This window comes from Plecotus auritus (genome assembly GCF_963455305.1).
Source record: "Plecotus auritus genome assembly, chromosome: 13".
Taxonomy (NCBI): Eukaryota; Metazoa; Chordata; class Mammalia; order Chiroptera; family Vespertilionidae; genus Plecotus; species Plecotus auritus.
In genome coordinates this window covers 27,562,616-27,576,152 of record NC_137779.1, presented here as the reverse complement: position 1 = coordinate 27,576,152, position 13,537 = coordinate 27,562,616, and the positions used below count along the sequence as shown (strand labels likewise).

At 40.3% G+C, this 13,537-nt stretch overlaps 1 protein-coding gene across 6 annotated transcripts in view; it reads right to left on the bottom strand.

Annotated features, from left to right (window-relative positions):
* Window positions 1-13,537, bottom strand: part of MTMR3 (myotubularin related protein 3) — an 85,082-nt gene that overhangs the window by 31,068 nt on the left and 40,477 nt on the right. For 4 of the 6 annotated variants that reach the window (XM_080649658.1, XM_080649654.1, XM_080649655.1 and 1 more), the window contains exons 3-6: window positions 12,814-12,898; window positions 10,369-10,458; window positions 9,851-9,967; window positions 81-163 (exon numbers count right to left, since the gene is read on the bottom strand). In XM_080649658.1, the coding sequence (XP_080505784.1) occupies window positions 81-163; window positions 9,851-9,967; window positions 10,369-10,458; window positions 12,814-12,816 (293 nt within the window). In that variant the 5' untranslated portion in view covers window positions 12,817-12,898. Of the gene's footprint in view, window positions 1-80; window positions 164-4,618; window positions 4,652-9,850; window positions 9,968-10,368; window positions 10,459-12,813; window positions 12,899-13,537 lie in introns of all 6 variants that reach the window. The other 2 variants (XM_080649653.1, XM_080649656.1) reach the window with 1 other exon arrangement.

Below are 13,537 nucleotides of genomic sequence, written 5' to 3'. Positions count from 1 at the left end.
CTTTTTCTGTTAACAAACCCTGAATCCATTCTCTAAAAAGTCTTTTCCACACTAAACAGCAGCATAAACACGCCACATACCTGATAACTTTGCAGTCTTTGCAAGTCAAATGAAGCTGAAATATATCTCGGCATTCAACACTTTCTATAAGCTGTAATGGAACCTGCAATTGAAAGAGATAAAGTCCCCTTAGTAAAAGCGGCACTGACCCTGCAGTTCTTCAACGTGTCCAACAAGAGTGATTCGAAAGCTCCACCAGGGAAAGGAGCGAAGAGAACTGCGGACTTATCTGGATCACTGGTACTCCAGTGCTTTACTACTGGGTGAATTAGGGCTTCCCTTTCTCTCTCTCTAAATCAAAACACAAGTCATGAAGAGGAGACACCACCTCTGGAAGAATGGGGAAATATGTCATCTCTCAGGCATCAAACTCACAGGCTCACCACTCAGTACTACTTGAGAAGCTATAGCCAGTTGTGATTTGTAATGACACAGAAGCTGAAGGGAACCAGAAGAGTAATCCTGTCTTGTTTACAGAAAAGAACTGTAGATCAAAGTGCTAGTGGGACTACTTGTCCTTAGCCCCAAATCATAAAGTGAGCTTGTGGCTTTGTGTCAGTCAGCAAAGGAGCATCCTGAAAAAGACAAGTCTAAACTGCCTGCAGGTTGCAAAGAAAAGACGACAGGGCAGTAGATGCTGGCCAGGCTTTCTGCTCAGGAAAACAGACCTACAGCCATCAAGGAGGAAGGAGCAGGCCACACAGTGGGCAAAGGTCCTAAAACTAGCGACGTCTAATTTGTTTTAAAAGACCAGTTGAGGAGCCCTGTTTGCCAAGTGGGACTTGAGATATGAGCAAGCTAGAATGGTTTTCTTCCTGCCAATCAGGTCAGCAGACTCTACTGAATGAACACAGGAGTAACTACAACAGTAAAAAGCAAAAGAAGGGAGACAGGATGGGGAAGCACATGAACAGGGTGATAAATCCTCAAGTTGACAATGAGACTCCTCCCCCTCTCCCTCCACTCATCCTGACTCAACCCCTGGCTTCAAAAAGCAATTTTCGAAGCTTCTAAAGAAAGCCTGATAAAGCCTAGTGGATACTCTTGCTCCTTGGGAAAGGTTAGACCACTGCCTCTTACACGGTATCATGCTAGCCAAAATATGGCTATGGGAGTTGCAAGTAGCATTCAAACAATTCGTGTTTAGCATAGAAGAGGGAGGCAGTCTTCCCCAACACAGACAGAAACAAGGGAACGCTGGCTGCATAAGGTGGCCCTCATGTTCGCTGAGCCTTTTCGGAAACCCTGTCCTACCTTGCAGTTGCCAGTCATCAGAGAACTCTTAGAACAAGGATGTGGGGATCAAAACAGAAAGCCCCATGCTGGACGTCTAGGTCAAAGAAACAGAAACTGGGGCAGGGATTTAAAAAAGAGAAGAAGGCAAAATAGTAATATTCAGATACTGGCTGGGAGTTTCTACTCAAGACCACGGCCTTCCTGCTTAGTTCTAAGTCTATAATCTGCAAATTTTGCTTACACTTGTAATAGGACTGGGAGTAAGAGAAAGACTATGAAATCTTGCCTGTGTTCTGAGAAAAAAAGCAGCACTGGCCCTCGGTTTTTAAGTCCTTAACCCCAAGGTGCTGTGAGAAACTGGAGCTGATACAGCTAAAAATTCTTTCAAGACCTGTACATCTAAGAAGGAAAACAGTAATAACAATGTATTAGTAAGAATAAACTGCGAAGGAGGAATAGGAGATTAAGAAGAGAACGCTGATTCATTCTCAGGACAGTCCTCTGTAACAGACTCTCATATTGTTTTCCTTCCTTTAGGTAACCTCCTCCCTCCTCCCTTTGCAGTGAGAGTGAGCTTTACAAACCCAAGTGGAGAGGCTGCTTTCTCAGCTGTTACCTGCACCCCAGGTCCCCTTCGATTGCTTGAAAACCCCCTTCAGCCCCAAAAGAAAAACAAAAGTGGCTGCAAGACTGACAATTAAGAGGCCTGAGTTATTTCAAGTATTACAGTTGTCCCCTCTTTTCCCCCCACATTAACCCCTCTAGCCCGCTCCCCAGGCCTTCACCACACTATTGTCTGTCCAGGGGTTATGCATATATGCATATAAATTCTTTGGTTAATCTCTTCCCAACCCCCTTTCCCTCTGAAATACGTTAGTCTGTTGCATGCTTCAATGTCTCTGGATCTATTTTGTTCATTAGTTTATTTTGTTCATTAGATTCCACATATAAGTGAGATCATGAAGAGGCCTGAGTTCTAACCTCAATCTTCGAAAATTTTACCAACTAAAATTTTGCCGGCTTCCAGACTTCCTTAGATGAGCTTCCCACCAGTCTCTGCTTTCTGAACCTCAGAGAGTCACAACTTAGCAATTCCCAGGTACAGGGAATGGGAAGGGAATGAGAAGAGCCTGGGGTGCAGGGAGTGAGCTTTACAAATCCCAGTGCAGAGGCTGTGATCTCAGCAGTTACCTGCACCCCAGGTCCCCTTCAACCAAACCAATTAATGCTCTTAGCAGCCGCTGGAGAGCGTGGACACCAGCCTGTGCTACTTAGACACAAAGAACAGGTAAGTTTTGCATCCCTCCTACTGGACCAGAGGCCAAGGGCCTATGCCCAGACTTCCAGAATAAAAATAATGGAACATCTCAGAGCACGTAAAAAATGTGCTCCCTAAAATGCATTTGTTACACAAATGTTCATGTTAACATCACACATTTAAAGAAAAAAATAAAGATGTTGGTTGCTAATATGCAGATACTAGAAACACCAGTGTATATACCACACGTACTCAGTCACAGATCTATAAAACAGCAGATTTTAAGACTCATGCAGATTGTTACATGCAGTGACGTTTAATATGCAGCAGGAACAGGAACATATAGAAGAAAAATACCTGATGTTATATCAAATGAACATCTTCCTTTTTTCTTCTCCTTCCTACCTCATTTTCCCGTCTTCACTGTTCCTTCCAGAGTGCTTCCTCTTCTAAAAAGACAGAACTGGCCTTCGTTTCCTCTTCATTTCTCCAACCAAAACATACTAAGTTCCTCTGCATTTTTTAAGGCCCACGCCATCGCTTTAGGTTTCTCAACTTTCCCCAACTTTCCTCACCATTTCTGTTACCTAAACAAACCCACTATCCAATCTCATAGGCAAACAATTACAGATTCAAGAGCCAGACCATGTTACAGCCCAGGAAGCTTAGCCACTACTCCATAAGCTAGTGACAAACTCAGGGCAGTAATCCGTCAGTCCTCCAGTCCAGGCTCCTTTCATTATGTATACGATGCGCGTTTCTTCCTTTAAGATTGCACTTCCCTTCTGTATGCGCTCTACTTTAGTTTTTCTTTCTGAATTAAGGCCTCTCCCTCAGGGATCTTCAAGAGGAAAACAGAATCTAAACCAAGATTCCTTAGAGGCAATTTTACCCATGGAAGAGTAGTCAGAAATCTAAAGTCACATTCAAATGCTCTCTAGCTCCCTGATTCAAATGTTTAGAGCAATTAACTTTGTTATTTTCCCTCGGTCGTCTAGCTAGGTAATTCTATCTCCCTTTACAGTGCTCTTCCTCTTAAGAATTTCACCAAACTCATGCTCAGAACAATGCATCAAACACACCAAGTGCTGTTAATCGATTTCTCAAAAGGCCAGAAGTTACATCACGAACACCAAAACTCTTAAGAGCGCCAATCCAAAAAAGCAGAAGAGCAGCAATTAAAGACTTAACAGACATGCACAGGTATTAAAGATCCATAGTGCTGTCCCATTCTGGGATGTGGGTGCGCACTCACGTGCACACGTGTACTGTTTCTGAGCACCGGAATTTAAAAGCGGGATAATTCCTACCTTTTAAAAACAAGTGCCCCCTTTATAGCCTGTTTGGGAAGTACTAATCTTGTATGTACATTTGAAGTAAAAATGACAGTAACTAAGTGAAAATAAAGCTATGATTCTAAACCTAAAATCTGTAATAAAGTGTGGAATATCCGGGCACTAAATCTTATGCTTTAAAAACCAGTCCTAAAAAGAAGACTGTCACAGGCTAAAGACACAAACTTTTCATTGCTCTCCTTTGATATTTATAAGCTACTCTTCCAGCACTGGTGCCAGTGCCTCTGCTGACATATGAATGCTAAGGCCAAAGCGTATTAAGTGTTAATAATAACCTCTTCTTGATGTTTGGAGAAGAAAGATTTTTGATGTACTACAGTCTGACAATAAATGTGAAAAAAATGCCAAGAAAGGTGTTTCCAGCTGCTACACTTCCACCTTTTTCCTCAGAAGCATTAGGACATCCTAGAAACAGAAATTTAATGTCCTTTTAAATACTAATGTTGATTTTACAAAAATTTCTAGTTAAAATTCGGTTTTCATTTTTTGAAGGTCACAATTCCATCAGCTTATGTATAAGCTGTGGGGCTTTTCCTCACCCCACAAACTGTTCTCATTATAGGTACACTAGAACATTGTCTAGTAAGAGGGAAGGGACTCATGCAGAATGGACACATTTTGCTGACTTGCAAGGTGAGCATCTGACATTCAAAACCAATTTGTTTCAGGCACATGTGCAAAAATCGCCTAGGTTTCTCATGCTACTTACTGGGACTTCAGAAGCAGTAGATTGAGAGGCAGTCTATTGAATTACACAAAAACTGTTTTAAACTTCCATGAATTCCACTTGAACACTTACTTGTTTATAAATTAGCTGAGCATCAAAGAAATATATTTGTACATATGTAAAAATACAGTTTGGGCAAAGCACAGAATGGAGGCAATTCATACCTTAAACGCTACCAATGAACTCTACAATCTACTACAGAGGTTCTTTACCCTAGAAATTTAAAACTGGATATCCAGTGAATGTGTGTGAATTATAGTACACAATACTTTTGGCATCTAAGTCTACAGACTTTCACTCAATGTGCTGTGAAGTTGAAAGAATGTATGTGATGAATAGTACGTAGATTTACAGTGGTGTGGCATATGCAAATACCAAATTACAATGTTGTACACCTGTAATATATGTAATCTTATATACTAATTTTTACCACAATAAAAAACTTTTTAAGTATAATATCAGGTTGCTATTTAAAACCTGATAGTAAATTATTTTCTAAAGTACTAAATATACTGATTTGAAAACATACGAAATGATGCAAACTGGGGCATGCCACAATATATACTGGCACATTTTGGGCTTTGACAGTTGAAATATGTTGGAATAACCTTCAAAGGGAGTCTCTTGATCTCACATATTTGATTGAAATATTTATCTGCTGAGGGAGAAAGAAAGGGAGGGAGAGGCAACCCCACCAACTCTCTAGTCTCCATCCCGCACCTAGCAGGAGGAGCCACTGTTTCTTGGAGTAACCACAGGTTTTAGGAACCTTAGCCCGAGCTGTGATGCAAGTAATTTATTTGTATGGAAAAGTCATAGTCTCTTTCAATCTGAAGTATTTAAAGTCACTGCAATACCAAAATACTTCTGCACAATCATTTTTCTAGACAGCCATTATATTGGGCTTTTTAAGTCACATGCAGACTCTATGCCTTAGAGCAGTGGTCGGCAAACTGCGGCTCGCGAGCCACATGCGCGGCTCTTTGGCCCCTTGAGTGTGGCTCTTCCACAAAATACCACGGCCTGGGCGAGTCTATTTTGAAGAAGTGGCGTTAGAAGAAGTTTAAGTTTAAAAAATTGGGCTCTCAAAAGAAATTTCAATCGTTGTACTGTTGATACTTTGTTCTGTTGACTAATGAGTTTGCCAACAACTGCCTTAGAGGGTTATAATGCTATCTGAGAAAACACTTTTAGGTGAGAAAATAGGTCAAAAGTATGTACATTGGTAAATTTCTTAAGCCTATCTTTCAGTCACAAAGAGAGACCAACATTTACAATAAACAACCCACTTACACAGCTACCCTTAGAGACACTGACATGGGCCTATCACGCAGATATGTTGTTTTAAAATGAGCTTTAAATCTACAAAGGTTTTTAAATGGTCTAATAGCATTTCAAGCCCATATTAACTTTAATTCACATAATACAGGAGTGGGCAAAGTAGGTTTACAGTTGTCAGTACACAGAACAGTTTATTATTATGTCATTATTTATTTATTACTAGAGGCCCGGTGCATGAAATTCGTGCATGGGGGGGGGGGGTGTCCCTCAGCCAAGCCTGCGCCCACTCCTATCTGGGACCCCTCCAGGGATATCCGACTGCCCGTTTAGGCCTGATCCCCGGTGGGCAGTTGGACATCCATCTCACAATCCAGGACTGCTGGCTGGCTCCCAACTGCTCACCTGCCTGCCTTCCTGATTGCCCCTAACCGCTTCTGCCTGCCAGCCTGATCACCCCCTAACCACTCCCCTGCCAGTCTGATTGATGTCTAACTGCTCCCCTGCCAGCCTGTTTGCCCCTAACTGCCCTCCCCTGCAGGCCTGGTCACCCCTAACTGCCCTCCTCTGCAGGCCTGGTCCGCCCCAACTGCTCTCCCCTGCAGGCCTGGGTCCCCCCCAACTGCCCTTCCCTGCAGGCCCGGTCACCCTCAACTTCCCTCCTCTGCCGGCCTGGTCACCCCTAACTGCCCTCCCCTGCAGGCTTGCTTGCCCCCAACTGCCCTCCCTTGCAGGCCTGGTCCCTCCCAACTGCCCTCCCCTGGGCCATCTTGTAGTAGCCATCTTATGTCCACATGGGGGCAGGATCTTTGACCACATGGAGGCAGCCATGTTGTGTGTTAGAGTGATGGTCAATTTGCATATTACTATTTTATTAAGATAGGATTATATTATTTATTCGTATTATTTGTAAACCTACTTTTGCCCACTACTATATTTACTGAATATCATGGTACCAGGAGATATGCTGGATTCTGAAGACACAAAGATGAATAACCAAAAAACTTCAACATATCTGGTAAATGTTTTAAAGGTGTGGTCAAGCTACAGAAAGGCAGCCAGGAGTGTAATACACTGCCAGGGAGGAGCTGGGACTGAGAAAGACAGCACAGAAGTTAGCACCTGACTTGGGTTTTAAAAGATGAAAAAGAGTTCCCTGGGCAGGAGAGAAGAGAGAGAACTCAGAGTGTGAGATTATGGCTGAATAGTCCAAGGAGGATATACTCGTTTTATTATCACCAAGGGAAGAAGGAATACAGACAAGGGACCAAGTACCAAATACCCTGACATCACACTAAGTAATTCCATCTTAAAAGCAGTAAAGAAATACTGAAAGGCTTTAGGCTGGTGAATGACATGATCAAATCCATGCTCTCTTTCCAACAGACCCTATTCCAGAATAGATCTAAAAATAGTCCCTAAAATACTTGGCTATAAACCAACAACCTGAGAAATAGGGGACTGAATGGAAAAACGCAATGATATGAAACTGTATCATTCCCACATGTAATTTAAGTAGAATTTCATTGATTCCAGCCATTTAACACAAAATTAAATTGAACAATTCTACTTACTACAGTAGTCTCCCCTTATCTGTGGGGGCTATGTTCTAAAACACCCCCCATTGGATACCTGAATCTGTAGATAGAACCAAATCCTATGTATACTATGATTTTTTTCCTATACACACAGTACTTTCTGCCCCTCCTTATTGGCAGTTTTGCTGTGAAATCAGTTACCCACGGGGGTCAACCGTGGTCCAAAAATATGAAATGAAAAATTCCAGAAATAAACAATTCATACGTTTTAAATTGCATGCCATTCTGAGTATTGTCATGAAATCTTGTGCTATCCTGTTCCATCCCACTCAGGACGTGAGTTACCCTTTGTCCAGCTTATCCAGGTTGTGTGGTACCTGCCCATTAGTCACTTAGTAGCTATCTTGGTTATCAATCATTGCAGCATTGCAGTGCTCATATTCAAGTAACCCTTATTTAACTTAATAATGGCCCCAATTTATTACCATATATTGTTATAACTATTCTATTTTATTATTAGTTGTTGTTAATCTCTTACTGTGCCTAATTTATAAACTTTATCAGAAGTATGTATGAATAGGAAAAAACATAGTACATATATACAAGGTTCAGTGCTATTCAAAATTTCAAGCATCCAATGGGGGCCTTGGCATATATTCCCCATAGATAAGGGGGGACTATTGTACACACCTCTTCACTTGAAGGAAGCACTTAATGGCCTCCCTTTGGCATATCCCAATTGCCAGCATAACTACTCCTGCACTCCAGGGCCATCTAGGATGGCATAAGATTTTATCACACTGCTCAGAATGGTGTGAAACTAAAAACTTATGAATTATTGTTTTTAATCCTCACCCGAGGGCATGCTTAAAGAGACGAGGGGGAGGGAGAGGGCAGAGGGGAGGGAGAAGAGAGACAGACAGACAGACAAAGAGATCGGTTGCCTTTTGTACATTCGTACATGCCCTGACCAGGGATGGAACCCAAAACTCAGGTATGTGCCCTGACTGGGAATCGAACCACCAACCTTTTAGTGCACAGGACGAAGCTCAACCAACTGAGCCACTCCAGCCACGCAAAACATATGAATTGCTTATTTCTGGGATTTTCCATTTAGAATTTTCAGACCGCGGTTGACCATGGCTAACGAACTGCAGAAAGCAGAACTGCCAAAGCTGGGGGACTACTGTATGACTCTCACTACTTTCACAGAAGCTGGTGGGGAATTTCTGGTTGCTGGGATTTTAGAAGAGTTTCTATCCTGTCCCCTCCTATGACAACTATGCAATTCCAAATGGACCCTCCTGAACACAGTGCAATAGGGTATGAAAGCACAGCATGCCTCTTTCCTTGATGAATCCAATGTGTATTAATAGCTGACGAGCAGAAATCTTATGTAACAGCTAAGACAGTAGCCCAAATCTAGAAGCCAGAAGGAATTCAGGCCACAATGGCTCCTGGATATAAACGCTTAACTACAAAGAATAATAATAAATGCTACATAAATAATAAATGCCGACTATAAAGAAAATGGCAGCCATTTGAGTCTTTTGACACACACACACAAAAAGAATGTGATGAAGGAATTGGGTAACTTTTGAATCAATGAAAAAAATAAACTTAAGTGACAGAAAGAAAAAAATCCCAAATGAGCCTCAAAACACACGATCTGAATGATGTCATAATACACTTCTCTGTGCTAGAACCAAAGTGCAGAAAGGCACAATGCTGGCAAATGAAGAAAGAAGAAGGCATTCATTTGGTGGGAGTACACAGATTTTTGTGCCTGTGTGGTGAAAGGCACATTAACTGAAAACTATTAATAATGGCAGTGTACTGGAAGAACCAGTCACTCAGAGTACCCTCACAACTAACAAGGGTAAATGCACTCTATGGATTGAGAGCCTTCCTTTTCTTCAGGAATACATAGTCCATTAAACAATTAAACATTGTACTTAACATTTATACTTATACCACTATGGAGCCATTAGACTAACTTCATCCTATGATAGTCTGCACTGAGCTTAAAGTACATCTCATCATTTGACATTAAGATCCAGGAAATTATCTCAACTGAGGCAGTAGGTAACTATTAAAGGTTGAAGAATGAAAGTCTATACAGCCTTTGCACTATTATAAGACTTAATGATACAGAATTACCTAAGGCAAATCAATTCAGTAATACTAAACAATGGACACCTCAGCTGACAACTACGGGTATCCTTTTAAATCAAGCATTACAACTGCTTGCTAACCTAGTGTCACCTGGGTGCTAAACTGAGAGAAAAACAGAGCACAGTGTTTTCACACCCAACCCTGTACAACACTCCTCTCGCTGAGAACATTAACCAGTTTTCTTACTTTCCTTCTCCATCTACTTTAGTTGGTAATCACTTACATTAACAAGAGACTCCTTGAACTTGATATGAAGTCTGTAATTAGAAAGGGCAATGATGGCATCCTCAGCACGGCCCACATACTCTGTGCTTTCTCCATGAAGTTCAAGGAAAGGAACCTTCAAAATGGAAGCAGAAACCCTTCAAAGTTCTGAAGCAGTAAATCAAAGTCTTCAAACACAGGTCAGATAAATGGATGATGAAACATCCTCTGTTACTCAAACTTAGAACACAATACCTAAGTGGGTAAGGGATTGGTTTAAGTCCACATAATTCGAATATACCTAGTTATTCAAATTCTAGACTACTGAAGGAATGACACAGAGATGAACATCTCAAACAGTCGATTCTCAGGAAATAAGTCTTTCTAAAAGGAAAGATGTTTTCCAGCAGTATTTCTACTATGTGCATAGCTTAGGAAAAAAGATATGTATTATATAGTATATTACATCAAACCATTAGCTCACTCCATTATTACTATGATGCTAAATACTTTCAATCAAGAGTGGCCTGTACTTACCTGAAGATTCTCATCCTCCCGGATCAGCTGCTTCCTGGGAAAGATCTGATTGGCCTGGATGCACTCAAGGCTGTGCCGAGTCTCTTCATCCTGAAAAAAACACACACACAACAAACCTTTAAATAATTTCAAAACTCCCAGTCACCCATATTTGGTTTTTCTGCCATGTTTTAATAGTGTAATCACAATGGGAGTCTGGTGACCAAAGTTAAAAGGAAAAAACTCAAGAAAAAAATATTAATCCCCCAAAGTGTTCCATCTGATATATATTAGGCGCCTCTACTTAGAAAACACACTGATGCACACAAAAAAACTTAAAGAGGTTAAGAGCATTTATATTAAGCAGTAATAAGTTGTTAGGACATTACCTGTAAGAGAAACCAAGATATAGTTTTGTTTTTTATTACCTTAAATTCTTATTTTTGAAAGATACATTCTGAAATACTTAGGAATGAAACACTGTGATAACTGGAATTTGTTTCAAAATAATCAGAAGGAGAAAGGTAAGGAGGAAATGAATGGGGCATAAATGAAACAGGACTGTCCATGAGGGATGAGGGATGAAACTGGGTAAGTGGGGGCTCACTATACCACTGTGTCTACTTTGGTTATATGTATAATTTCCGTAATAGAAGTTTTTTAAAAATGCAAAGTGTAAGAACCAAATTTCTCAAACGGAAAGCATGTGTAAAACACTATCCCTAGTTTAGTATGTCTTATATTACAGAATAGATTTATTTCTATTACGGCAATTTCAAAAAACAGCAATAAATTCTAATCTAAATGGCACTTGAACTAATTATAACTTGCATTAAAATATAGTTCTTTACATTATGAATCTTTATGGTATAGGAAGAAAGGAGAGAAAAGCAATATAATGGAAAGTCTGAGTATAAATTATGATGCAATTTATTTACACAAACTTTGTAACATCAAAAGCCATTTCATGCTCAGCTGACAGCACTAAATTATAATCACTAATTAGTGGATGGACATTTCTGCATATGCTACTTATCACAATTCCAACAATTCTTTCTACCTCCTCAAAGAGGGAAACCAAATCCTACCTATAAATAAAACTTAAAAGTTTTACCGAAGAGCACTCCTAATCTCAAAACCATAATACTCTAGTGTGGTTCTCACAGTGAGGTCTATAGATTCTGAGACCCTTTCAAGGGGCTCTAGGAGGTCAAAATCCCCTTCACAATACTAAAACATTACCTGCCTTTTCTCACTGTATGACATTTGTATTACCAGTGCAGAGAGAACTGGTGGGTCAAACTGCTGGCACCTTAGTACCATCAAGGCCGAGTCCCCAGCAGCACCAGGATGAGGGCCACATTGTTGCTAGCTATGAGGAATCCAACGAAGGACAACACCTCAGTACAGAACGGAGCTGCCTTAATAAGCTCCTCTGCTATTCATTGGCACTGGCATACATACCATATAAATATCAGGAAAACACTTTATCAATTCATTAAAACCTATGGGAAACCAATAAAACATGATCTAGAAAAATAACATTAAAAGTTCATCTGTGTTTGGGTCTAAGATACATTGTTATACCCATAAACTAAGAAAAAATTAGCCCAGCTTGAGATGAGAGCAATTATCTCTCCTCCTTTTAATATGAATTTCTGCACAACTAGTTTTTCTGTTTTAGCTTGTTTTTAATTTTGAAACGGATTTTCCATCCATGTCCCTAATGAAGCTTGAAATTAGTATGACCTTTTCAATTCCTTTTTTGTGCACCAGCATGAAACAGTCTGCATTTAGGAAATATCACAAGGTAGAAGCAGGACAATATTACAGAGGGCTGTTCTTTTTTAAGTCTTAAAGCTCTATTTACCTATTCTCAGGGTTGATAGAAATGTGGCTGACTCATTGCTGCATCTTTTCTGCCTAGACTGGCCTGGGTCCTAAATGGCCCACCAGCCACTGAAATGTCCATTAAATATCCATGCTCTTTGCAGTCAAAGGTGTGGGCAGGGTGTGCAGAGCTGCTCCACTTTCTCTGGGATAAAAATACTGCCTTAAATAAAATGGGGAAGGTAGGGAATTGCTTTTATCCAGATAGGTAAATTCATAGAGAATATGTGACCATATCATAATTCTACACACACTCAAACAGTTTTCATACCCTGCTTCCGAGAAAAGGAAGAAGAAACCTAGAATCGAAGAATCATGGCTTTTAGTCTTAACTCCATTGACTACCTGACTGAAGGGAGACAATATCTAATAGAAATGAAACGGCTTTAATACACTAAAATATTCTATAATTATTACTATTAAGTAAACAAAAAAAGAAAGGAGACAAGAGTTCTGGAATAGGAAAAGTGAAATGATTCCTTACAACAAAAATGGGTAACTATGATGTATTAATGTTCGTTTGTCAGGATAGAGTTCAATTCCAATTTTCTTGTTATTTGCTTGTTATTTACTTACCATGACAGGGGGCCCAGATTAGGAGGAGAGATCCCCGTCCCTTCTTCAGTGTATGGCAAAGCTTTTCTTTCCTTTATGCCTGGATCTTTAAAAGGGGGGTGGGGGGAAGGAGAGGGACAAAATTAGCCATTTTCCCCCAGTCGGCCATACTCCAATTAAAGGAATTACATATACACAGACCCAAAGACCTGACCAGAGTCAGCCAAGAAAATGTTGAATATTACCCAGGAAATTCTCACTAGTCAAATGCAAACTCCATATGCCTTTGTGAAAATCCTCCTGAATTTCGGGCAAAAAAATAGCACGAGCTCATATTCCTAATGTTACTAGTAATATGAAAAATGTTATAAGCTTTGGATGAAAATAATAAAGCAATAATAATTAAACCAACATGCAAGTACAAAAACAATACTCTTGTAATATTATAAAATAATTTATCTGTAAGTTCAAAATGGATCCCCCTATCTGTGTGAACCGAACTGGCTTAGTAGGCAAAATTGCCTTATTGCCCCTATATTCTATATTCATCTGAAAATTCACATAAACTGTGCTAATACTTTTACCAGGTTTTTTTGTTGTTAATCCTCACCCGAGGATATTTTTCCCATTGATTTTTGTAGAGAGAGTGGGAGAGAGGGAGGGGAAGGGGGAAAGGGAAAGGAAGAGGAGCGAGGGAGGGAGAGGGAGAGAAACATCGATGGGAGAGAGACACATCGATTAATTG